At 36.6% G+C, this 27,843-nt stretch overlaps 1 protein-coding gene across 15 annotated transcripts in view; it reads left to right on the top strand.

The window, feature by feature from the left end:
- Positions 1 to 27,363, top strand: part of Pfk (ATP-dependent 6-phosphofructokinase) — a 122,914-nt gene extending 95,551 nt beyond the window's left edge. For 8 of the 15 annotated variants that reach the window (XM_070098592.1, XM_070098604.1, XM_070098593.1 and 5 more), the window contains 10 exons: positions 1,994 to 2,008; positions 2,844 to 2,873; positions 3,896 to 3,925; positions 13,265 to 13,411; positions 13,922 to 14,020; positions 17,461 to 17,673; positions 17,989 to 18,144; positions 18,425 to 18,593; positions 19,187 to 19,367; positions 24,693 to 27,363. In XM_070098592.1, the coding sequence (XP_069954693.1) occupies positions 1,994 to 2,008; positions 2,844 to 2,873; positions 3,896 to 3,925; positions 13,265 to 13,411; positions 13,922 to 14,020; positions 17,461 to 17,673; positions 17,989 to 18,144; positions 18,425 to 18,593; positions 19,187 to 19,367; positions 24,693 to 24,861 (1,209 nt within the window). In that variant the 3' untranslated portion in view covers positions 24,862 to 27,363. The remainder of the gene's footprint in view (positions 1 to 1,993; positions 2,009 to 2,843; positions 2,874 to 3,895; positions 3,926 to 13,264; positions 13,412 to 13,921; positions 14,021 to 17,460; positions 17,674 to 17,988; positions 18,145 to 18,424; positions 18,594 to 19,186; positions 19,368 to 24,692) is intronic. The other 7 variants (XM_070098595.1, XM_070098603.1, XM_070098601.1 and 4 more) reach the window with 4 other exon arrangements.
- The last annotated feature ends 480 nt before the right edge of the window (positions 27,364 to 27,843 follow it).

Raw genomic sequence — 27,843 nt, 5'->3', positions numbered from 1 at the left:
TTGTGTAAATATTATGCAGAGAATTCGGAGTGTGGAAATTAGGAGGTGTGGAGTTAACCCTTTCATGGTTTTGGACATACTAGTACAGCTTACTCACCAGGGTTTTTGACGTACTAGTATGCCTAAATTTTAGTGCCCTCAAATCTAGTGAGAGAAAGCTGGTAGGCCTATATATGAAAGAATGGGTCTATGTGGTCAGTGTGCGCAGTATAAAAAAAATCCTGCAGCACACAGTGCGGAATGAGAAAAAAAAAACTTTGACCGTGTTTTTGGATTAAAACAGCAACATTGCGCTGTTTTTTCGTATGGTGTTTATTGTTGTATTCTAGTTTTCCTGGTCTCATTTTATAGAATGGAAGACATATTACAGAAATTGAGATGATTTTGACTGGTGTTACAATGAAAAGTACCTTGAAATTGAGCTCAAAGTAGCAGAAATGTTCAATTTTTACCAAAGTTCAAAAGTAAACAAATCATGCTAAGCGTCCAATACACGTCAACTGGTGAGTCTAATATTCTTTCACAAGTGCGCCGATATTATTTATACCATTTCTACACTAATGCAATAGTCTGCATAACAGTAAATCTATTTTTTGTGAGAATAAAAAGTCAAAGTGGAACGCAAAAGAATGTAAGAGGGGCGTGGGTACGTGACTAATGAACACAGGAAATGTTATTTTAGTGCCAGGAATGTCTTTCTTGTTTATTCTGGACCCTATTTGGAAATTGGCATCTTTTTAAATTTGTGTGAAATTGGCAAAATTGCTAAATTCTGACCACTGTATTGGATAGTTAAAATTGGTAAATGGGTGGTTTTTTGTACTCATTCAATAGAAAAAATGGGGTTCTAGTGAAATAGTTATGATTTTTGTCGACTAATACACTGGAATTGGTCGAGAATAGGGTTCAAAGTGGGCAAAATCGCCGATGCATGAACATCGTCAAGACCGCTAACTTCGTGAGAGCATAATTCCGTAAGTTTTCCATCAAATTTCATAATTTTGGTGTCATTATGATTGGGAAAAGATTCTCTTATCTTTTCATAAGAAAAAAATAATTTTTTTTTTTTTTGAAATTTGGGGGACCCTGAGAACAAGTCTCTGAGAGGGCCTGTGGACCCTGAAAGGGTTAATAAAAGTATTAGTCAGACGGCTGAAGAGGGGTTGTTGAGGTGGTTTGGTCACTTAGAGAGAATGGATCAAAGTAGAATGACATGGAGAGCATATAAATCTGTAGGGGAAGGAAGGCGGGGTAGGGGTCGTCCTCGAAAAGGTTGGAGGGAGGGGGTAAAGGAGGTTTTGTGGGTGAGGGGCTTGGACTTCCAACAAGCATGCATGAGCATGTTAGATAGGAGTGAATGGAGACAAATGGTATTTGGGACCTGACAAGCTGTTGTATTGTGAACAGGGTAATATATAGTGAAAGGATTCAGGGAAACCGGTTATTTTTATATAACCAGACTTGAGTCCTGGAAATGGGAAGTACAATGCCTGCACTTTAAAGGAGGGGTTTGGAATATTGGCAGTTTGGAGGGATGTATTGTATATCTTTATACGTATATGCTTCTAAACTGTTGAATTTCTGGGCACCTCTGCAAAAACAGTGATTATGTACAAGTGAGGTGAAAGTGTTGAATGATGAAAATATTTTCTTTTTGGGTATTTTTTCTTTTTGGGTCACCCTGCCTCAGTGGGAGACAGCCAACTTGTTAAAAAAAATGTGTATATATATATATATATATATATTCTTCTTTCAACACTGACCGTATCCCACCGAGGCGGGGTGGCCCAAAAGGAAAAACGAAAGTTTCTCCTTTACATTTAGTAATATATACAGGAGAAGGGGTTACTACCCCCTTGCTAGTACATATATATATAGTAATTTATTTCAGGTTTAGTGTGTCGAGGTTTTTAGGCTATTAGTATATAAGTCTACCTGAATATTGTCTTCTAATTTTAATTGTGCATTTTTTATTCTCCCTTGACCCACACAGGCAGTCCTGGTCCGGGTAAGATGGCACATAATGTTTTAAGTAATTAGTAATGAATATATAATTAAGATAAATCCATGAGGTACCATCTTGATGATATTTGCCATGTAGATGTAGCACAACTGTTGTGGAATTATTGTAGTAAAATACACAATAGCTTTAAGGCTCTCTTTTATAAGATTTAATGATAAGGTATATATTTCTTAGCAACTTTATATTCAACATATCAATAGCATTAATTTCTAAGATGTTGCCAGTATACTTTCATCATGAAATGGTGATGTAAAATTAAGTCCATGGTGTGCAGGCAAGGTTTTAAGCACTTGTTTGGAACAACATTATTGATGCAGCCACTGTAGACCCAGCAACAACTACTACAAGCCAGAACCCTATTTGGGAAATAATTTTTGAAGCTGTTCGTTGATTAATTAAGTACTGATTTATTTAGTAGGAGATACAATTTTCTTGGAAAAGTTAAGTTCTTAGGATTATGTGTGAGGCATTACCAATAGAAAAGGTGAACCCAGTGTTTTAAATGTGGTAAGATATGCACTAAATAAATATGGCATATATGTTCATAAAAATAAACAAATAAATTATTTTTTTAAAATGTGCTGCAATGCATTTCATTATTCTTGGGTGGGTCATCGTGCTTTGGTGGGAGATGGCCATTTTATTAAAACAATATAAATTGTTTTAAGGCATATTTTACTAACATTTTACTATAAAGTTCATCTTTACTATTGTCAATGCCTCGTATGATTGCGTTGTTTAGTATTCTAATAACTAGTATCATTGGAGTTGTGCTTACATAAATATTACTTCTAACGCATTTGGTTTATATTTTGTGTAGTCTGATTCAGATGAGGCTCCAGAGGGAAAGGTACTCCTGTGGTAACACTTTGTAGCTGTTTTCTAGGCTTCTGTAGAGCACATTTTGTCCTGTCAACTTTGCAGTTTTATTCATTCAATAATTACAAAAGACTAAAAGGAAATCAAGTCCTGGATGATAGAATAGAATTTGCTGCATCAGCCAAACTGCTATTGAATGAATATTTCAGAGCTTTAATGTCCTAACCCTTTTACCTGGAATGCTTTATTGTAGTTACTACAAGAAATAATGGTGTTGCTATTTCACCTTGCATTTGTCCTCTTGAAATAGGAGTCTACAAAGTTGTGTACTGTACATAAGCTATGGAAGAAAGCTTGAATCTAAATGTTATAGCCTTGCTTTTTCCTTTTCCTCTCAACTTTCTCACTAGCAGTTGTTACAAGGTGTGTTTTGATGAAAAGTTAATACTCCTAAATTTTACAAAAAAGAAAGTTTTTTAATTTCAATGGGGATATTTTTTTTCTTTTAAACAAATTATTTATTTTGAAGTTATAAAGTAACATCAAAATACTTTAGCCCTGATGCACTATTAAGTTTTTTAATCAGCTTAAAAATGACCTTTCTTGAAGCTAATCTGTTATAGTTATTGTATTTATGTAAGCTCATCATAATTGGGTGTAATTGAAAAGAATGGTGAGTATTATTAATTAGTTCTAATTAGTCATTTTTACTTTTAAGAAATTGAATAATTCCCCCCAAATTTCAGAAAACTGATGCTGAATTTCATGGTAATATTATAAATTTCTTGAGTATCCACCAATTGATAAGCAGTATTGAATATTTAATGAATCTTATGATGTTCACTAAATTTTCCAACTCTTTGAAAAGTATTTAACCGTAAATTTTCACATGCAACTTAAGACTTATTTGCTGTTAAAATTTTCAGTGGAACTTTTCTTTTTTATTAATCTATAAATGTTAACCCCATTTTATACTTACTAAGGTCCCTTTTATGCATGCCTTTTAAACATTATTGGCAGACTATTTTATCCTTGAACCATTTACTCCATCAGCAAAACACAGTTTTGGACAGAGGTGACTTGGTGAGCTATTGTAACTTAATTTGATTTTGTAGGAAAATAGTATGATAAATATAAGGTTAAATTTTAATGTCAAGACAGTTGTCTGCATACCATCACTGTTAACACAGGAGTTAAATTAACATTATATGATGGTATACATTAGAGAAGCAGATGCAATTAAATATAGCTCTCTTCTTGACTATTATTGTCTACTAAATTTAATATTTCAAACTTTTTAGCATAGAACTATAGTGTAATTATATTTGTGGTTGGAGTTCATTGAATCATCTAGTAGTGACCACTGACAAATTGAATGGTGTATATGCACTGAGAGGTGTGTTTGTGTATCAGTGTATATACACCAAGCTTATTGTAATCCTGATTTTAGGGTTTAAAGTATTCTTGATGGTTTATGTGCAGGTGTTATACAACCTTAACGACTTGTACAGTTCCTAAACTTTGCACATTACAAAAAATTAACCCATCTAACAAATCCCCTTATTTAACAGTAAATTTATAATTTGTTTTGCACTTTTGGCTCAGAATGTGGAGCTTTCTACTTTACTGGTCTTATGCTGATGGCTTGTCTGCCATACTGGATCATTCTCCTACATTTCCTTCAAAGTTCTATTAATTTCCAACAGTCAAGGAAGTGACGAAATGCTATTATTATGTAGTGTTCCGAAACTGGCAGCCAGTGTTTTAAAAAAAATTGGTTATACAACATAGACATGTCTTTTATTTCAGTTATGTGCCATAAACACATAACCCCAAAGAGAGAATTATATCTACTTAGCCAAATTGAGTGGTAAATCCAAAATTTATTGGTAAAGGCAAAACCTGTTCCCCAGATAGTTTGTATTGGCATGATTCATAATGCATTGATTTCCATATAATCTAAACAGTGACGAAACTTGTGTATTTGCCTTGATTACTCTTAGCTAGGATAGGTTAGGTTAACCTAAAGTTACCTCCATTTATGCATAGTTTAGGTCAGTAACAAAATAATATAAATAGGCAGCTTTCATCAGATATCACAGGATGCTCTGTCAATCAGAGCATCCTCTGATCTGTTAAACAGTGTTGGTAACACCATGCCCTCTTTAATTTGGAGAACAGGATGAAATACAAGTATTTCTCAGTGGTTGCTATTTGAGTAGTTCAGTGAGCTGTATGTACTGTATTTTGTCATACTTTAAAAGGAATTGTTATGCTCATGTGGAAATCTGTGAGCCATTGTCTTATACTATTTTTGTAAAGACTCTGGTGCAGATTAAATTCTTTTTCTCTTCTCTTCTAGTTTTATACTGTAATTACATACATTGATTGGTTGGTATGCATGTTTAGCAAAACAAAATATTGAAAATTTCCCATTTTTGTATAATTTTTTTTTATAATTTCCTCTGATCATTGAGATGTGCATGGTACCCAAGGTACAGTATTTACTCACACTGCATGGCATTGGTTACTTTCAGTATTTTATTGATTCATGTTATGCCTTCATGATGACACATTTTATAGTTCATGCACAAAATATATTCATTTTTGGTGTATATATATCATTTTGATTTTTAGTTAATTCACATGGGACTGAAAAGTTGGACAAAGTGCCATTTGCCTATATTATTCTAGTTAAATGTATGACTTACATCCACAATAGACCATGTTTTCCAAAGCATTATACATACTTGGTAATATAAGATGATACTCTTGTGTTAGATAGGAGTGAGTGGAGACAAATGGTTTTGGGACTGACAAACTGTTGGAATGTGAACAAGGTAATATTGTGTGAAGGAATTCAGGAACACCTGTTAGATGGACTTATGTCCTGGAGGTGGGAAGTACAGTGCTTGTATTCTAAAGGAAGGGTTTGGGGTATTTGCTGTTTAGACGGACATATAAACTGTTGTATCTGCATGCCTCTAGCAAGACATTGATAATGTAAATGGTGGTGAGAGTATTTCTTTTTTTTGGGTCACCCTTCCTCGGTGAGAGACTACCAGTGTATTAAAAAAAAAGTCTCATTTTATCATGTCCTGATATCTTTGGCAATATTTTCTCTTACGTGACAGAACCAAATTATTCTTAAATTGAATTGGTTAGTTTTTTGTCATTTGTTGCTGTCCTGTAATTTGGAGTTAGGAAATTAATTTTGGATGTCAGTTCTACTAAGCACTAAAACAGAACAGAATGGGCCAAACTATCCAAAATATCCTAATCACCAAAATTGAGTCAGTTGTATTCACAATACAATGAATTGCATCCCGCTCACCATTCACACATATAACACTAGCCGCTTATTGCTAGGCCACTGACTATTTGATTGTTTAGGGTAATGAATTTACAGCTTCTTGTATACATTTTATAGTAGATTTTGTTTCTTAAAAATCTTTTTGGTACTTACTGTACAGTGGCTAGGGTGGTGCCATTTGTTAAGTGGACAGCATATAACATGTGCTCACCAACTCTACATCAAAACATCACCCTGCATAATACTTTTTTATTTTTTAAATAAATTTTTTTTTTTTCACAAATAAAATTACACACACATAATGTACTATACAGTATGGTATAATTTTTATTACAGTATTTAGGTTTAGGTATCCAGGAATATCTTCCCAGCACATTATAAAATCTATATGTAGCTTTTATAGTACAGGTGTCTTGGCACAATACTCTTTCCCTGCACCTGCTCACTGTTTGTCCAAGATATAATAGAGAAACTGTAGGGTAAATTTTAGAGAAATTTACACTAAGAAGCAGATTCCACAGAGTTTCAGCATTCAAAATTTCTTAAATATTTCAGTGTGAAAATAAAAAGTGTTGGCTTAGGCATAATACGAATTGTGTTTGTTCAACCCATAATGATACTTTTACTAGACGTTGCTTTGCAATTAATGACTAATGCATTGGTTTTCTTGGTTTGTACTTCACTTTTTTTTTGTCTGATTATATACATGCCAAAAAGTCAATCTAATATTTAGACTCGCCAGATGGTTAAACGTTTGAGGTTCTTTAATGAGATTTTTCAGTCATGTTGGGGTTCATTGCAGTTACTGTGAGCCTGGTTAGTTATATACAAGAACATGTCACAGTAAGGAGTGTGTATAGTGCAGTAGAATGAGTGGTTATATATTTTTTTTTTTTTTTTTAGTTTATTGAGTTTTGATCAAGTCCCTAAATTGAAATTGATTGAAAAGATTGTCTTTATACAGTAAGTAGATAGAGCTGACTGAATATATACTTTACCTCATTTTCATAAATTTTACTTATAGAATTCTTTTTTATAAATGCAGTATTATCATGAGGAGAAAAACAATATTTCTCATGTCATAAAACTTTTGAGATAATGCTATTCTATCTAAATTTTATTACATGGTAAGAAATGAGTGTTTTTTATATATACAGTTTTGCTCTTGTTATAGTTCAGATAAGGAGCTTATAAGACAATATTATGGATGCATTAGGTAGCAAGATTTGCATCATATATCATAGATTACTTCTTCCACTATTTTACTACTAGCTGGATATCATAGAAAGTTACTTACGCACATCTATTTTCTTTCAGCTTGTTACAGACTTTGATCTCTGTGGAACTCTTTCTTTTCAGCCTTTTGCAGAATGTATCCTCTTTCCATGAACCTCTTTCTTTCAGCATTTTGCAGAAAGTGTTTTATATAGATATTTTTCCTCAATGTTTTTTGCATATTGCTTTCCTACATCAGTTTTGTTTCGGCTTAATGTATTTCATACTTCAGTATAGCTGTTTACTTGTTTTGCAGCTTCACCATGATCTGCAATACATACAAATACTGTATTGAATTCCTCATACTGCCTGTATTGTATTTGTTTTTAAATTGTCATAATAAAATAGCAGATACAATGTATGTGGAAATTCTTTTTTAGGATTATTCATGTTTAGTATTTCTTGCATGATATAGATTTAATGTACAGTGGCTTTTTCACTGCAGTGAAGTTTCCTGTATCTGGAAAACATAACAAGAGGCCGTTCTGGGTATGAGGCTTTTCGGTTATTTGAGTCTCCCATCATTGCTTGTCAAAAGAGCTAGTTATTATATCACCTGTAAATAAGATCACTGCATGTAAAGTTAAAAGATTGGAAAAAATTCATATATGTGTAAATATGTATGTATGTATGTGTAGGTAGTAGGTTGGTAGACAGCAACCACCCAGGGAGGTACTACCGTCCTGCCAAGTGAGTGTAAAACGAAGCCTGTGATTGTTTTACATGATGGTAGGATTGCTGATGTCTTTTGTCTGTCTCATAAATATGCAAGATTACAGGCATGTCTTGCTACTTCTACTTACACTTAGGTCACACTACACATACATGTACACATTTATTTATACACACTCATCTGAGTTTTCTTTGATTTTATCTTAATAGTTCTTGGTCTTATTAATTTTCCTTTTATATCCATGGGGAAGTGGAATAAGAATCTTTCCTCCGTAAGCCATGCGTGTTGTAAAAGTCAACTAAAATGCCGGGAACAATGGGCTAGTAACCCCTTTTCCTGTAAAGATTACTAAAAAGAATAAGAAGAAGAAAATTGTCAAAGTGGGAAGTCTGAATGTGCGTGGATGTTGTGCAGATGATAAGAAAGAGATGATTGTGGATGTTATGAATGAGAAGAAGCTGGATGTCCTGGCTTTAAGTGAAACAAAGCTGAAGGGGGTGGGAGAGTTTCAGTGGAGAGGAATAAATGGGATTAGGTCAGGGGTTTCAAATAGAGTTAGAGCTAAAGAAGGAGTAGCAATAATGTTGAAGGATAAGCTATGGCAGGAAAAGAGGGACTATAAATGTATTAATTCAAGGATTATGTGGAGTAAAATAAAGATTGGATGTGAAAAGTGGGTTATAATAAGCGTGTATGCACCTGGAGAAGAGAGAAGTGTAGAGGAGAGAGAGAGATTTTGGGAAATGTTGAGTGAATGCGTGGGGAGTTTTGAATCAAGTGTGAGAGTAATGGTGGTTGGGGATTTTAATGCTAAAGTGGGTAAAAATGTTATGGAGGGAGTAGTAGGTAAATTTGGGGTGCCAGGGGTAAATGTAAATGGGGAGCCTTTAATTGAGCTATGTGTAGAAAGAAATTTGGTAATAAGTAATACATATTTTATGAAAAAGAGGATAAATAAATATACAAGGTATGATGTAGCACGTAATGAAAGTAGTTTATTAGATTATGTATTGGTGGATAAAAGGTTGATGGGTAGGCTCCAGGATGTACATGTTTATAGAGGGGCAACTGATATATCGGATCATTATTTAGTTGTAGCTACAGTTAGAGTAAGAGGTAGATGGGAAAAGAGGAAGGTGGCAACAACAAGTAAGAGGGAAGTGAAAGTGTATAAACTAAGGGAGGAGGAAGTTCGGGTGAGATATAAGCGACTATTGGCAGAAAGGTGGGCTAGTGCAAAGATGAGTAGTGGGGGGGTTGAAGAGGGTTGGAATAGTTTTAAAAATGCAGTATTAGAATGTGGGGCAGAAGTTTGTGGTTATAGGAGGGTGGGGGCAGGAGGAAAGAGGAGTGATTGGTGGAATGATGAAGTAAAGGGTGTGATAAAAGAGAAAAAGGTAGCTTATGAGAGGTTTTTACAAAGCAGAAGTGTTATAAGAAGAGCAGAGTATATGGAGAGTAAAAGAAAGGTAAAGAGAGTGGTGAGAGAGTGCAAAAGGAGAGCAGATGATAGAGTGGGAGAGGCACTGTCAAGAAATTTTAATGAAAATAAGAAAAAATTTTGGAGTGAGTTAAACAAGTTAAGAAAGCCTAGGGAAAATATGGATTTGTCAGTTAAAAACAGAGTAGGGGAGTTAGTAGATGGGGAGATGGAGGTATTGGGTAGATGGCGAGAATATTTTGAGGAACTTTTAAATGTTAAGGAAGAAACAGAGGCAGTAATTTCATGCACTGGTCAGGGAGGTATACCATCTTTTAGGAGTGAAGAAGAGCAGAATGTAAGTGTGGGGGAGGTACGTGAGGCATTACGTAAAATGAAAGGGGGTAAAGCAGCTGGAACTGATGGGATCATGACAGAAATGTTAAAAGCAGGGGGGGATATAGTGTTGGAGTGGTTGGTACTTTTGTTTAATAAATGTATGAAAGAGGGGAAGGTACCTAGGGATTGGCAGAGAGCATGTATAGTCCCTTTATATAAAGGGAAAGGGGACAAAAGAGACTGTAAAAATTATAGAGGAATAAGCTTACTGAGTATACCAGGAAAAGTGTACGGTAGGGTTATAATTGAAAGAATTAGAGGTAAGACAGAATGTAGGATTGCGGATGAGCAAGGAGGTTTTAGAGTGGGTAGGGGATGTGTAGATCAGGTGTTTACATTGAAGCATATATGTGAACAGTATTTAGATAAAGATAGGGAAGTTTTTATTGCATTTATGGATTTAGAAAAGGCATATGATAGAGTGGATAGAGGAGCAATGTGGCAGATGTTGCAAGTATATGGAATAGGTGGTAAGTTATTAAATGCTGTAAAGAGTTTTTATGAGGATAGTGAGGCTCAGGTTAGGGTGTGTAGAAGAGAGGGAGACTACTTCCCGGTAAAAGTAGGTCTTAGACAGGGATGTGTAATGTCACCATGGTTGTTTAATATATTTATAGATGGGGTTGTAAAGGAAGTAAATGCTAGGGTGTTTGGGAGAGGGGTGGGATTAAATTATGGGGAATCAAATTCAAAATGGGAATTGACACAGTTACTTTTTGCTGATGATACTGTGCTTATGGGAGATTCTAAAGAAAAATTGCAAAGGTTAGTGGATGAGTTTGGGAATGTGTGTAAAGGTAGAAAGTTGAAAGTGAACATAGAAAAGAGTAAGGTGATGAGGGTGTCAAATGATTTAGATAAAGAAAAATTGGATATCAAATTGGGGAGGAGGAGTATGGAAGAAGTGAATGTTTTCAGATACTTGGGAGTTGACGTGTCGGCGGATGGATTTATGAAGGATGAGGTTAATCATAGAATTGATGAGGGAAAAAAGGTGAGTGGTGCGTTGAGGTATATGTGGAGTCAAAAAACGTTATCTATGGAGGCAAAGAAGGGAATGTATGAAAGTATAGTAGTACCAACACTCTTATATGGGTGTGAAGCTTGGGTGGTAAATGCAGCAGCGAGGAGACGGTTGGAGGCAGCGGAGATGTCCTGTTTAAGGGCAATGTGTGGTGTAAATATTATGCAGAAAATTCGGAGTGTGGAAATTAGGAGAAGGTGTGGAGTTAATAAAAGTATTAGTCAGAGGGCAGAAGAGGGGTTGTTGAGGTGGTTTGGTCATTTAGAGAGAATGGATCACAGTAGAATGACATGGAAAGCATATAAATCTATAGGGGAAGGAAGGCGGGGTAGGGGTCGTCCTCGAAAGGGTTGGAGAGAGGGGGTAAAGGAGGTTTTGTGGGTAAGGGGCTTGGACTTCCAGCAAGCGTGCGTGAGCGTGTTAGATAGGAGTGAATGGAGACGAATGGTACTTGGGACCTGACGATCTGTTGGAGTGTGAGCAGGGTAATATTTAGTGAAGGGATTCAGGGAAACCGGTTATTTTCATATAGTCGGACTTGAGTCCTGGAAATGGGAAGTACAATGCCTGCACTTTAAAGGAGGGGTTTGGGATATTGGCAGTTTGGAGGGATATGTTGTGTATCTTTATATGTTTATGCTTCTAGACTGTTGTATTCTGAGCACCTCTGCAAAAACAGTGATAATGTGCGAGTGTGGTGAAAGTGTTGAATGATGATGAAAGTATTTTCTTTTTGGGGATTTTCTTTCTTTTTTGGGTCACCCTGCCTCGGTGGGAGACGGCCGACTTGTTGAAAAAAAAAAAAAAAAAAAAAAAAAAAATGTGTGTAAAGGTAGAAAGTTGAAAGTGAGCATAGATAAGAGTAAGGTGAGGGTATTAGCCCTTAAACTATCCAAACGTGGATATACGTTGATGTGCAGCAGGCTCCGAACGTAGATCTACTTTTTTTTACATGCTTTCAAATGGGGAAAATCAAGGTTGGAGTGCTATGCACGTGAACGTAGATCTAGGTTTGGACAATTTAAGGGCTAAACGATTTAGATAAATAAAAATTGGATGTCACATTGGAGAGAGGGAGTACGGAAGAAGTAAATTTTTTCAGATATTTGGGAGTTGACTTGTCAGTGGATGGGATTATGAAGGAGGAGGTTAACCATAGAATTGACAAAGGAAAATAGGGGAGTGGTGTATTGAGGTATCTGTGGAGACAAAAAAACATTATCCATGGAGGCAAAGAAGGGAATGTATGAAAGTATAGTGGTACCAACACTCTTGTATGGGTGTGAAGCTTGGGTTGCGAGTGCTGCAGCGAGGAGGTGGCTAGAAGCAGTGAAGATATCCTGTCTAAGGGCATTGTGTTTTGTAAATATTATGCAGAGAATTCGGAGTGTGGAAATTAGGAGGAGGTGTGGAGTTACTAAAAGTATTAGTCAGAGGGCTGAAGAAGGGTTGTTTAGGTGGTTTGGTCATTTTGAGAGAATGGATCAAAGTAGAATGACTTGGAGATAATATAAATCTGTAGGGAAAGGAAGGCGGGGTAGGGGTTGTCCTCGAACAGGTTGGAGGGAGGGGATAAAGGAGGTTTTGAGGGCGAGGGGCATGGACTTCCAGCAAGCATGTGTGTGTGTTAGGAGTGAATGGCTTTTGGGACCTGACAAGCTGTTGGAGTGTGAGTAGGGTAATATTTTGTGAAGGGATTCAGGGAAACCGGTTAGCTGGACTGAGTCCTGGAAATGGAATTTTATTTCTTTTTGGGTCATCCTGCCTCTGTGGGATACGGCCAGTTTGTTGAAAGAAGAAGAAAAGATATACATATTATTTACAGCATATATGTAGAAGGCAGTGTTATGCCTGTTGATCTATCATGAATAGCTGTGAAGAAAGTAGGAGTTGGTTAAACTGAATTTGTTTAGGCTGTGTCTGTTTTGCTTTTTTCTTTGGAAGTTTATATAGAAAGTTGTATTATAGCTGCTTGTGCAGACTAGTTTAAATTAAATTATATAAAACTAAATTGCAAATACGTATCTGATACTTGAGAATTTTACATAGCTAATTTCCAGATAAGGGAGACTTTGCTATGCAGTGTGTACGCTAGTGTATTGATATATTATTAAAACAGATATGCTATGCAAAAAAGTGTAGTTTTAGTGTTTGTGTTAAATGGATATTTATTTTACTGCACATAAAATTTAGATTTTTACATGGTTTAATTTTGAATGTTCATTAAAGTTGGAACAGTGATTTATATATAAGCCAGTAGTTCCTGTTAGATTTATCATGAACAGTTAAAAATATGTTAATCTAATTTTTGCTCTCAGGGAGGCTTCAATCTAGGAGTGATGCACATAGGTGCTCCTGCGTGTGGTATGAATGCTGCTATTCGGTCGTTTGTGAGGAACTGTATCTACTGTGGTGACACAGTGTATGGCATTCATGATGGTATCGACGGACTTGTGGAAGGCAATGTATGTGTGTAATTACGTATAAATATTACTACAGTATTTCTGTTATTCATTCTTTTACTTCTTTTTCCCTTTTCCTCCACTGTCTTTTTTCATTATTATTATTATTAATGTTAATATTATACATTAAAACCTCACTATAATGGATCTTGATATAACTGACTTTTAAAATTATAGGCAAAATCTACTGGTTGAATTGCACTTCTAACTCCTTTGTTTTTAATGTTTATTGCAGTATATCTGTAAATTGTATATATAATACTGTGTTAGGTATATAGTAAGGTGCTTTAGTGCACTTTTTTTTTATTGCTTTTAACATTGTTCCAGTATAACAGATACCTCATTCCTATTAGTCCATTATATCAGACTAATACTGTATCATTATTATTATTTTTAACATTTGATGACACTCCTTGAATAATTTTCTTATGTAATGTCAGCTCTTTAAATAGTATATATTTTAACTTGCCCCATTTATAAAACTGGCAATTCAGCAGTATCTTTTGCTAACAGATCCAGGAAATGACATGGACTGAAGTAACAGGATGGGTTGGTCAGGGTGGAGCCTTCCTGGGCACCAAACGCACGTTGCCCGACAAGCACTTTGACCAGGTCTGTGGCATGCACGATAGATTCTTTTAGCTCTTTAACTGTGTCCGACTTACTGGTACTCACTGTTGTTAAAGATTAGTGATCATTTTTTCACCAAATTCAACATGCCATAATTGTTAACTTTTTATCAGATTTTGCTCATTTTAGTCTTATTCTATTCAAAAAGACACTCTTATCTGTTAGAATTTTTTTTTTTTTTTATTTTTTTCAAAAATCTTCCCACAGTTAAAGGGCTAAATAAGTTTGTGAAAGTTGTTTCTCTCTTTTACTCTTCCTTTTTTGTTCTTGCAAGACCTACCACTGATACCCTAAACTGCGGATAGTAGCAAAGCCTATATACGTGTAATATATATGCCATTTTTCGTTTACATACATAGCTATGATCAACTTTAATTGATAAATTATGCACTGTAAGTCAAGAATTGGCATTTTTTCACTGATGGGAAGCACTTCACGACTTTGAACAACTGACATCCTCACTACTTTTGTGCTTTGTGGCCATTGTTAAGCAAAATTAAGACTTATTTTCGAGCCACAGTAAACTGCAGATAACAGAAACTGCAGAAACTGATTGCAGTCATACCCCATCCTACATCACTAATCGGTTCCAAGAGCCATGACATAACCCAGTTTTTGATGTAAACCAGACATAATGCCTTAAAAATGTTTTAAAATGATGACAAACACCGTAAAACATGATAGTACACTAAAAACACATTTTAGTCATATTTTTTAAAGAATGCTAAACACAAAAAAAAAAAATTGACGTAGGTGAAGTTGCTGAGTGATGTAAAGTCAGACATCATAATGTTTGCTGAACTGAAGTTTACTCTAGAAAAGTGGCGTATAGGTGAACTTGACGTAGGCTGAAATGACATAAAGCGGGGTATGACTGTATGCAAATATGGGGGGTTCTACTGTATATACAGTGGACCCCCGCATAGCGAACTTAATCCGTGCAAGAGGGCTGGCCGTTATGCGAAATGTTCGCTATGCGAATTAATTTTCCCCATAAGAAATAATGGAAATAAAATTAATCCGTGCAAGACACCCAAAAGTATGAAAAAAAATTTTTTTTACCACAAAAAAATGTTAATTTTAGTACACACAAACTGAAAAAGGCATGCACAATTACATGACACTTACTTTTATTGAAGATCTGGTGATGATTGATGGGATGGGAGGAGGGGAGAGCATTATCTTCTTACTGTTTAGAAGGGGAATCCCCTTCCATTAGGACTTGAGGTAGCAAGTCCTTTTCTGGGGTTACTTCCCTTCTTCTTTTAATGCCACTAGGACCAGCTTCAGAGTCACTGGACTTCTTTCGCACAACATATCTGTCCATAGTGGCCTGTACCTCTCGTTCCTTTATGATTTGTCTAAAGTGGTTCACAACAGTGTCATTGTAACAGTCACCAGCACGGCTTGCAATAGCTGTGTGAGGGTGATTTTCATCAAAAAAGGTTTGCACTTCAAGCCATTTTGCACACATTTCCTTAATCTTTGAAGTAGGCAATTCCTTCAATTTCTCTCTCCCCTCCTTTGAACCAGTTTCCCCAGGTCTGGCCTCTTGCTCTTGAAGTTGATCTATCAGCTCATCAGTGGTTAGTTCTTCATTGTCCTCCTCCACCAACTCTTCCACATCCTCCCCACTAACCTCCAACCCCAAGGACTTCCCCAATTCCACAATTGATTCCTCAACTGGTATACTACTCCTCTCAGGGTTAGCCTCAAACCCTTCAAAATCCCTTTTGTCTACACATTCTGGCCACAGTTTCTTCCAAGCAGAGTTCAAGGTTCTCTTAGTCACTCCCTCCCAAGCCTTACCTATAAGGTTTACACAATTGAGGATATTAAAGTGATCCTTCCAAAACTCTTTTAGAGTCAATCGAGTGTCTGTGGTCACTTCAAAGCACTTTTGAAACAGAGCTTTTGTGTACAGTTTCTTGAAGTTGGAAATGACCTGCTGGTCCATGGGCTGCAGGAGAGGAGTAGTATTAGGAGGCAAAAACTTCACCTTAATGAAGCTCATGTCCCCATAAAGTCGCTCTGCCATGTCTGTAGGATGACCAGGGGCATTGTCTAACACCAGGAGGCACTTAAGGTCTAATTTCTTTTCAGTTAGGTAATCTTTCACATTGGGGGCAAATGCATGGTGTAACCAGTTATAGAAAAATTCCCTAGTGACCCATGCCTTACTGTTTGCCCTCCACAGCACACACAAATTATCCTTGAGGACATTCTTTTGCCTGAACGCTCTGGGAGTTTCAGAGTGATACACTAATAAAGGCTTAACTTTGCAATCACCACTAGCATTGGCACACATCAACAAAGTAAGCCTGTCTTTCATAGGCTTATGTCCTGGGAGTGCCTTTTCCTCCTGAGTAATGTAGGTCCTGCTTGGCATTTTCTTCCAGAACAGGCCTGTTTCATCACAATTAAACACTTGTTCAGGTTCCAGTCCTTCAGTTTCTATGTACTCCTTGAATTCATGCACATATTTTTCAGCCGCTTTGTGGTCCGAACTGGCAGCCTCACCATGCCGTATCACACTATGGATGCCACTACGCTTCTTAAATCTCTCAAACCAACCTTTGCTGGCCTTAAATTCACTCACATCATCACTAGTTGCAGGCATTTTTTTAATTAAATCGTCATGCAACTTCCTAGCCTTTTCACATATGATCGCTTGAGAGACGCTATCTCCTGCTAGCTGTTTTTCATTTATCCACACCAATAAGAGTCTCTCAACATCTTCCATCACTTGCGATCTTTGTTTCGAAAACACAGTTAAACCTTTGGCAACAACAGCTTCCTTGATTGCCGTTTTCTTGCCCACAATAGAAGAGATGGTTGATTTTGGTTTCTTATACAACCTGACCAGGTCGGTGATACGTACTCCACTTTCATACTTATCAATGATTTCTTTCTTCATTTCAATGGGTATTCTTACCCTTTGAGGTGTAGGGTTGGCACTAGAAGCTTTCTTGGGGCCCATGGTCACTTATTTTCCAGAAACAGCACCGAAAACACTGTAATAATACGAAATATTCCGAGTGTATGCTTGAATGTTACCGCGGAGGCTGGCTGGTAAACAATGGCACGGGCGGCACATGTGAGGCTGGCTGAGGGCGCAGATTGGACGCGTCTCGGACGAAGGCCGCTGAGCGGGTTTTTGTCCACTATGCGGGGCAAAATTTTAGCGAACAAAGCGTCCGCTATGCGGATTGTTCGCTATGCAAGGCGTTCGCTATGCGGGGGTCCACTGTATTCTGTTACTTTTGAGAGTACTGTATATTGATATGGTCAGAAACTATCCATGAAAATTATAATTGTAATACCTATATGAGTTAATGGGGATAAGATAGCTTTTCATTCCTCATATTTTGGCTAGCTGACATGATTGATCCTTGTCATATTTATTTTTATCATTATCACAGGTGGCTGCACGTCTGCGAGAGTACAAGATGCACGCCCTGCTGATTGTTGGTGGTTTTGAAGCTTATCACGCACTGCTGCAGTTGTATGAGGCCCGTGGCAAGTACCCAGAATTCTGCATTCCCATGGTTGTCATCCCCTCTACTATCAGTAACAACGTTCCAGGCAGTGACTTCAGTCTAGGGTGTGATACTGCTCTTAATGAAATCACTGAGGTTAGCACTATTGATTATCCTTGGTGAAAAAAATGCTGTATGCAGAGTAAATCTTTATATACACATAGCCGCTGCTAATAAAAAATTTATTCTGTACAGCGTCAATTTTTACCATAGTTGTCTGTAAAGTCTTGCCATGCACCTGGCTTGTCTGTAATTAACGTTTCAAAATATGTCTTTTTATCTTAGTCATGAGATTGTCATTGAATTCATGTGCATTCTGGCAATTTTTTTTCTTGAAATTAGTAATACATTATGAAAATTAACTTAGTGAATATCAATATTATTAATTATATGTTAAAATTTCTTCATCAGATTTGTGACAGAATTAGGCAGTCTGCTCAGGGAACTAAACGCCGTGTGTTTGTTGTGGAAACTATGGGAGGATATTGTGGTTACCTAGCAACCCTGGCTGGTCTTGCCGGAGGTGCTGATGCTGCCTACATCTATGAGGAACAATTTGGTATTCAGGTGGGTTTATAAATTGATCATAATAAAAGGTTTAAAGTCATGAAAATTAAATCCTTCATAGTCTGTGTGAAAACAGTGGAAATTTATTTGACGGGCTGGGATCCCTCTGTTGCTCAGGGGGGAGAAGGCTGTCTCCTTCTTTATGAAAAAACACTCTTAGTCTATCAAATTTTATTAAATACTGTTGTAAAAAAGAGCCATACCACATACCACAGCATTTGTCAATAGCCTACCACTACAATATGTTTTGATACCATAAATGTTATTTGATACTTTATAGGAACTACAGCTTGATGTTTATCACATGGCAGCCAAAATGGCTGAAGGTGTCCAGCGGGGCCTCGTTTTACGAAATGAGAATGCCAATGATAATTACACGACTGATTTTATCTTTAGATTATTTTCTGAAGAAGGTAAAGGCATCTTCAGTTGCAGGAAAAATGTCTTGGGTAAGTCTTTGTTCAGTTTATAATGTAGTTTGTGTATTGGATTTTACCAGTACAGTGGACCCCCGCATAACGATCACCTCCCAATGCGACCAATTATGTAAGTGTATTTATGTAAGTGCGTTTGTACGTGTATGTTTGGGGGTCTGAAATGGACTAATCTACTTCACAATATTCCTTATGGGAACAAATTCGGTCAGTACTGGCACCTGAACATACTTCTGGAATGAAAAAAATATCGTTAACCGGGGGTCCACTGTATTATCTTTTATGCTAGTTTTTAAATATCTACCTTATATGGAGAGTTGCAACAAATAAGTTAATCAGGTGTGTTTTAATGCTCTAATACATACTTTAAAAACAAACATTGGCTTATTGGATGTTACTGAATGAATGCAATATCCTTAAAGCTAATTATTTCTTAAGACTTTTCAGAACTGGTTTTTATTTAAAAACTTATAACTACTGTGATAAAATAACAGGATTAAATGAGTGAATATTAATAATAATGTAATGTATGGTAATTTGAGATTAAAACATATTCAGGTTAAGAAAAGAATATTAAATTGAAAGCTGATGTATAAAAAATATTTCAGGGCACATGCAGCAAGGAGGTTCTCCATCTGTGTTTGACCGTAACATGGGCACAAAGATGGCAGCCAAGACAGTCACGTGGTTGACAGACCAGATGCTTGCCCATCGTCGTGAGGATGGCTCAGTGTTTTGTGATGAGCCACAGACAGCTGTATTACTTGGTCTCCAAAAGAGATCTTATGTGTGAGTTTGTGTGAAATATGAAAACCTTTTATATATTTTCATGTTTGTCATAATATGTCTATCTGGACTAGTAGTAGGTAGAAGAATAGACATGGACCTTAACCATAGTCCATGCATATAGAAGGCCTAACTCTACAACCACTGTCACAGAACTTACACTAGAACAATTTACAACCAGCACTTCTGTTGAGAGTGATATCTAAATTGTCGTATCTGTGCTTCTGGCAAGACAGTGATAGTGTGAATAATGGTGAAAGTGTTTCTTTTTTGGGTCACCTGGCCTCAGTGGGAGACAGCCAGCATGTTAAAAAAAAAGAAAAAAAAAGAAACTTCTGTGGTATGGGTGTATGAACATTATTATTTTAATCAGAACTAAGCGTTAAATCCATCAGGGTCATGCAGTGCTGAGTTGTACGAGCAGCACCATTTGTGAACCTGCCGTCTCATCTCTCAGCCCTACAAGCTTTCATGATGCAGCTATTTTCATATCCCTCCAAATCATATAGTCCGTAGTTAGTAGTTTACATCTACCAATTGCAGGAAAAGTGCCTATCTTTACTGTTATTGTTAAAGTAATGAAGTATTATAGGAAATAAGAAAGCTGGTAACATACAAATATCACAATATTAGACAGCAACCACCCAGGAGGCACTACCGTCCTGCCAATTATTATAATAAAAAAAAGCGCTAAGCCACAAGGGCTATACAGCACCGTCCTACCAAGTGAGTGTAAAACGAAAGCCTGTAATTGTTTTACATGATGGTATTATTGCTGGTGTCTTTTGTCTGTCTCATAAATATGCAAGATTACAGGTACATCTTCCTACTTCTACTTACACTTAGGTCACACTACACATACATTTTTTTTTTTTATTTTTTATTATCACACCGGCCGATTCCCACCAAGGCAGGGTGGCCCGAAAAAGAAAAACTTTCACCATCATTCACTCCATCACTGTCTTGCCAGAAGGGTGCTTTACACTACAGTTTTTAAACTGCAACATTAACACCCCTCCTTCAGAGTGCAGGCACTGTACTTCCCATCTCCAGGACTCAAGTCCGGCCTGCCGGTTTCCCTGAATCCCTTCATAAATGTTACTTTGCTCACACTCCAACAGCACGTCAAGTATTAAAAACCATTTGTCTCCATTCACTCCTATCAAACACGCTCACGCATGCCTGCTGGAAGTCCAAGCCCCTCGCACACAAAACCTCCTTTACCCCCTCCCTCCAACCCTTCCTAGGCCGACCCCTACCCCGCCTTCCTTCCACTACAGACTGATACACTCTTGAAGTCATTCTGTTTCGCTCCATTCTCTCTACATGTCCGAACCACCTCAACAACCCTTCCTCAGCCCTCTGGACAACAGTTTTGGTAATCCCGCACCTCCTCCTAACTTCCAAACTACGAATTCTCTGCATTATATTCACACCACACATTGCCCTCAGACATGACATCTCCACTGCCTCCAGCCTTCTCCTCGCTGCAACATTCATCACCCACGCTTCACACCCATATAAGAGCGTTGGTAAAACTATACTCTCATACATTCCCCTCTTTGCCTCCAAGGACAAAGTTCTTTGTCTCCACAGACTCCTAAGTGCACCACTCACTCTTTTTCCCTCATCAATTCTATGATTCACCTCATCTTTCATAGACCCATCCGCTGACACGTCCACTCCCAAATATCTGAATACGTTCACCTCCTCCATACTCTCTCCCTCCAATCTGATATTCAATCTTTCATCACCTAATCTTTTTGTTATCCTCATAACCTTACTCTTTCCTGTATTCACCTTTAATTTTCTTCTTTTGCACACCCTACCAAATTCATCCACCAATCTCTGCAACTTCTCTTCAGAATCTCCCAAGAGCACAGTGTCATCAGCAAAGAGCAGCTGTGACAACTCCCACTTTGTGTGTGATTCTTTATCTTTTAACTCCACGCCTCTTGCCAAGACCTTCGCATTTACTTCTCTTACAACCCCATCTATAAATATATTAAACAACCACGGTGACATCACACATCCTTGTCTAAGGCCTACTTTTACTGGGAAAAAATTTCCCTCTTTCCTACATACTCTAACTTGGGCCTCACTATCCTCGTAAAAACTCTTCACTGCTTTCAGTAACCTACCTCCTACACCATACACTTGCAACATCTGCCACATTGCCCCCCTATCCACCCTGTCATACGCCTTTTCCAAATCCATAAATGCCACAAAGACCTCTTTAGCCTTATCTAAATACTGTTCACTTATATGTTTCACTGTAAACACCTGGTCCACACACCCCCTACCTTTCCTAAAGCCTCCTTGTTCATCTGCTATCCTATTCTCCGTCTTACTCTTAATTCTTTCAATTATAACTCTACCATACACTTTACCAGGTACACTCAACAGACTTCTCCCCCTATAATTTTTGCACTCTCTTTTATCCCCTTTGCCTTTATACAAAGGAACTATGCATGCTCTCTGCCAATCCCTAGGTACCTTACCCTCTTCCATACATTTATTAAATAATTGCACCAACCACTCCAAAACTATATCCCCACCTGCTTTTAACATTTCTATCTTTATCCCATCAATCCCGGCTGCCTTACCCCCTTTCATTTTACCTACTGCCTCACGAACTTCCCCCACACTCACAACTGGCTCTTCCTCACTCCTACAAGATGTTATTCCTCCTTGCCCTATACACGAAATCACAGCTTCCCTATCTTCATCAACATTTAACAATTCCTCAAAATATTCCTTCCATCTTCCCAATACCTCTAACTCTCCATTTAATAACTCTCCTCTCCTATTTTTAACTGACAAATCCATTTGTTCTCTAGGCTTTCTTAACTTGTTAATCTCACTCCAAAACTTTTTCTTATTTTCAACAAAATTTGTTGATAACATCTCACCCACTCTCTCATTTGCTCTCTTTTTACATTGCTTCACCACTCTCTTAACTTCTCTCTTTTTCTCCATATACTCTTCCCTCCTTGCATCACTTCTACTTTGTAAAAACTTCTCATATGCTAACTTTTTCTCCCTTACTACTCTCTTTACATCATCATTCCACCAATCGCTCCTCTTCCCTCCTGCACCCACCCTCCTGTAACCACAAACTTCCGCTGAACACTCTAACACTACATTTTTAAACCTACCCCATACCTCTTCGACCCCATTGCCCATGCTCTCACCAGCCCATCCATCCTCCAACAGCTGTTTATATCTTACCCTAACTGCCTCCTCTTTTAGTTTATAAACCTTCACCTCTCTCTTCCCTGATGCTTCTATTCTCCTTGTATCCCATCTACCTTTTACTCTCAGTGTAGCTACAACTAGAAAGTGATCTGATATATCTGTGGCCCCTCTATAAACATGTACATCCTGAAGTCTACTCAACAGTCTTTTATCTACCAATACATAATCCAACAAACTACTGTCATTTCGCCCTACATCATATCGTGTATACTTATTTATCCTCTTTTTCTTAAAATATGTATTACCTATAACTAAACCCCTTTCTATACAAAGTTCAATCAAAGGGCTCCCATTATCATTTACACCTGGCACCCCAAACTTACCTACCACACCCTCTCTAAAAGTTTCTCCTACTTTAGCATTCAAGTCCCCTACCACAATTACTCTCTCACTTGGTTCAAAGGTTCCTATACATTCACTTAACATCTCCCAAAATCTCTCTCTCTCCTCTGCATTCCTCTCTTCTCCAGGTGCATACACGCTTATTATGACCCACTTCTCGCATCCAACCTTTACTTTAATCCACATAATTCTTGAATTTACACATTCATATTCTCTTTTCTCCTTCCATAACTGATCATTTAACATTACTGCTACCCCTTCCTTTGCTCTAACTCTCTCAGATACTCCAGATTTAATCCCATTTATTTCCCCCCACTGAAACTCTCCTACCCCCTTCAGCTTTGTTTCGCTTAGGGCCAGGACATCCAACTTCTTTTCATTCATAACATCAGCAATCATCTGTTTCTTGTCATCCGCACTACATCCACGCACATTTAAGCAACCCAGTTTTATAAAGTTTTTCTTCTTCTCTTTTTTTAGTAATTGTATACAGGAGAAGGGGTTACTAGCCCATTGCTCCCGGCATTTTAGTCGCCTCATACGACACGCATGGCTTACGGAGGAAAGATTCTTTTCCACTTCCCCATGGACAATAGAAGAAATAAAAAAGAACAAGAGCTATTTAGAAAAAGGAGAAAAACCTAGATGTATGTATATATATATATGCATGTGCGTGTCTGTGAAGTGTGACCAAAGTGTAAGTAGGAGTAGCAAGATATCCCTGTTATCTTAGCGTGTTTATGAGACAGAAAAAGAAACCAGCAATCCTACCATCATGCAAAACAGTTACAGGTTTTTGTTTCACAGTCATCTGGCAGGACGGTAGTACTTCCCTGGGTGGTTGCTGTCTACCAACATACATGTACACATTTATTTATACACACTCATCTGAGTTTTCCTTGATTTTATCTTAATAGTTCTTGTTCTCATTACTTTTCTTTTTATATCCATGGGGAAGTGGAATAAGAATCTTTCCTCTGTAAGCCATGCATGTTGTAAAAGTCAATTAAAATGTCAGGAACAATAGGCTAGTAACCCCTTTTCCTGTAATGATTACTAAAAAGAATAAGAAGTTTGGGACTTGACGAGCTGTTGGAGTGTGAGCAAGGTAATATTTAGTGAAGGGATTCAGGGAGACCGGTTATTTTTATATAACCGGACTTGAGTCCTGGAAATGGGAAGTACAATGCCTGCACTTTAAAGGAGGGGTTTGGGATATTGGCAGTTTGGAGGGATATGTTGTGTATCTATATGTATATGCTTCTAAACTGTTGTATTCTGAGCACCTCTGCAAAAACAGTGATTATGTGTGAGTGAGGTGAAAGTGTTGAATGATGATGAAAGTATTTTCTTTTTGGGGATTTTCTTTCTTTTTGGGTCACCTTGCTTCGGTGGGAGACGGCCGACTTGTTAAAAAAAAAAAAAATCAAAGAAAGCACTAAACTGACAAGGGTCATACAGCACTCAAAATACTAGAAATGTGAATGTTGGAAGATATATTGTATAATAGTACTATTAGTCATCAGGTAGTCAATTTTATGGGAAATTTCATGTCTACAAACTTTTGTGAATATTTTTGGGTTACCCTGCTGTAGTTGGAGGCTGCTGATGTTAAAAAATATTATCTTCCTAAACAGTTTTAAGTTTTGTTACAAATTGTTACTTATCAGTATTTTTAAGAAATCTAAAAATCTAAGTATAATATATTAAAAGAGATTTCTTCTTCAGATTCCAGCCTGTAATCGAGTTGAAACATCAGACTGATTGGCAGCACCGTATTCCAGTCAATCAGTGGTGGTTGAAGCTTCGCCCTCTTCTCCGTATCCTGGCCAAACACGAAGCTGCATATCACGAAGAGGGTATCAATGTTAAAGAAGTGGAAGAAGCTTTGGACTAAATACAGTAGACAGCCATCATATGTTAACCTTATTTCTGTTGTTAGATGTTTCTAATTCTGCGATTATTGTTTTTAATACCATTTGTTATGAGAACACACTAATTATCTTTGATAATGAATTTTGTTTTTCTATCTATTTTAGCCCAGTTATTTTTCAGGGAATTTACAATGGAAGTTAAACAGTTTAGGGATGTAGCACATGTATGAGGATCTCATTTTTATTTTTATTTTTTAAAAAAGCTTGAAGTATTGTGTAAAAAAAAAAAAAGTGGGCTTTGATATCTGTTGTATAAAATGCTCAGTGTAGAGTTTTCTTGACCAGTTCCTTGTCTCGTATTTTATTGGTAAATTGGCTAGGTAACTGGGAATAACCTTGAATTATACATATACTGAATATTTTTCAGTATGCAGTATGCTAATTAGTTGTGATATGTAATATTTTAAGTTAACAATGTACGGCTTATTGCATTCTGATATACCGGGTAATAAGTGTAATATGCACTAGATTCTGCAAGCTGTTGTAGATCAACTGGGTTGTAATGGCCATGAAAGCCACCAAGTAGCAATAGACTGTTTCAACAGTAAGTTATCAGGAATGTTTTGTCTTAGCCCTAGTTCTGAATTAAGAGAAATCCCTTATCAGCTATAGTTTAATTATTCTACTTATCATATGCAAAAAACAAGCACTAAACCCTTACGAATCACACAGTGCTGCAGCCATAGTTATAGTACAGGTAATACTCATATTACCAACTTTCAGAAAATCATTGTGTATTTAGCCACAGTATCTGCTTCCTCTTAAAGCACATTATTATTTTTAATTCATATAAAAGCTAATGTGAATACGTTTTAACAACATTAAAGAATGCATAATCGATTTGAAGAAGCTTGTTTGAAATCTGAGAAAGGCTAAGAGCATGTTTGAATCATTTCTAAAATTCAATGGATGCCATTTTTTACTTGTAAAAACATTTTTTTATGGAGAGTAAGAACTGAAATTTCAGGACTTTCATTTAATATTGTGGTTATTATTATAATTTTTATTATTTGTAATGGTAATGCTATTATTGTTGGTGGTAATGGTAGTAATTGTATTATATGTATTTCATTATTATTAATATTTTATCAAAATATATTTTCTTGCTGAAGTACATGGATTTTTAAAGCTCAGGTGTCACTGTAAAGGAGCCATGCTATTGCTTAAACAATGTGCTTCATCCCCAGATCCTGTTTTCATACATCAGGTGGCAAGTTACTGTATGTTAAAATAGTAACCCTTTCATAGCTCCTTCAGTACAGTCCAATATGTATATACAAGTATGAACAGGAATTGTCAGAATTAAATACCAGTGTATGGTACATAAAGGAGTGGTCAAGATTAAATATATGGGGGTAAAAAAAAAAAGAGGGGTGGACATAAATTGATTTATAAGTGTGAAAAGGAATGATTAAAATTCAGCATATGGGTAAAAGTTATAAAAATTCAGTGCTCATTCACATGTTAATTTGCACAACTTTGAAGTAACATCAATATTTCACTTTCCATACATTTAACTATTTTTTTTTTTTTACCATTATTTGTTTATATTAAACTCTCTGCCTTGTACTATAGCAGTGCCTTTACAGGAAAGTCTCTAGTCAAGAACGTTAAAAAAATTCTGATAAGTACATCTTTGGCTAATCATTTTATTTTCATTTATTTATGATTCATTTTTTTCAATATTCATGTGCTTATGTACTTGCTGCTTGTATTCATTTTCACATCACTATAGCAATCTCTAATTTGGAATTTACACATTGGTAAAAAGATTTGCCAAATTATTTTTCTAATTTCCTTAAAAGCGATTTCTTTAAAACAATTATTTTAGCTAGTATTATTGGTAATTTTACAAAATAGCATTATCTAAAATTTTGAATCTGATTTTACTCAAAATCTGAACAACAAAAAATCCAGATTTTAGGTTAAAAAATAGTGTAATACTAGTTTTTCGAAACTAGAAACACTATGTTATTGTTCAGATTTTTTTTCATAATTTAAAAACGCCTATCGCTAAACAAAAACGTCCAATTAAGATAATATTCTGTGTACCTGTATAGATATACAGGTATACAGTACTTTGACATAAAATAATATATGACTACCTTACAAGATATTTTATGAATATAAATCATCGCAAATGAATGACACTTGTAACGTGGTCTCAATGATTTACAGATGTGCCTGCCTAAAATACTGATTTTTTTTTTTTTTAATTACTACTATAGCAACAATATACATATATGGCAGGGACTTGTTGGAAATGTCAAGCATTTGGTAGGGAAACTTTGTGCCATAGATCTCTTTTAAAGATTGTACTCTATTGATTATCAGATCCACTGCTCTTTGTACTGAGAAAAATGTTACTTCATATATGATGAATCCTTATCTGTATCTCATCTTTCCCAGTACCTTGGCTGTCCTCAGTGTGCGCTGGCATTATATAAATAAATCGTTATATATCACATCGTATTCATTTATTGAAAACTGTAACCTCTCATAAACTATTCTGTATTGTACTGTGTATATTCTCTCCATATTTGTTCTCTCTTGGTTTCCCAATGTACCTTCCATGTATGTTCACCCTGCATCTTGCTTTTCTCTCCCTCCTTGGGAAGGCCTGGCAATTCATGTTTGCTCTTCCCCACTTCCATGTGGAAGTACTCCATGATTTTTATCCAAGGAATTAGAGCACTTTCCCTTCCTTGGAGTGGAGCTGATAATTTCCCAGTCCCCCAAGTGTTGTACGAGTCCTTCGAGTTTAACATTTTTACATGAATATAGACTGTATGGTTTTTCTCCATTTCTTCTCAGTTTCATGGTGAGTTGTGTGCTGTCTACTTATTTTTTTTAACACACCAGCCATCTCTCACCGTGGCAGGGTGACCAGAAAAAGAAGAAACACTTTCACCATCATTCATGCTGTCACTGTCTTTTTTTTATTA

This window comes from Cherax quadricarinatus, chromosome 63, assembly GCF_038502225.1.
Source record: "Cherax quadricarinatus isolate ZL_2023a chromosome 63, ASM3850222v1, whole genome shotgun sequence".
Taxonomy (NCBI): domain Eukaryota; kingdom Metazoa; phylum Arthropoda; class Malacostraca; order Decapoda; family Parastacidae; genus Cherax; species Cherax quadricarinatus.
The sequence above is the reverse complement of the archived record's forward strand: the minus strand, read 5'-3'. Positions and strand labels throughout refer to the sequence as shown.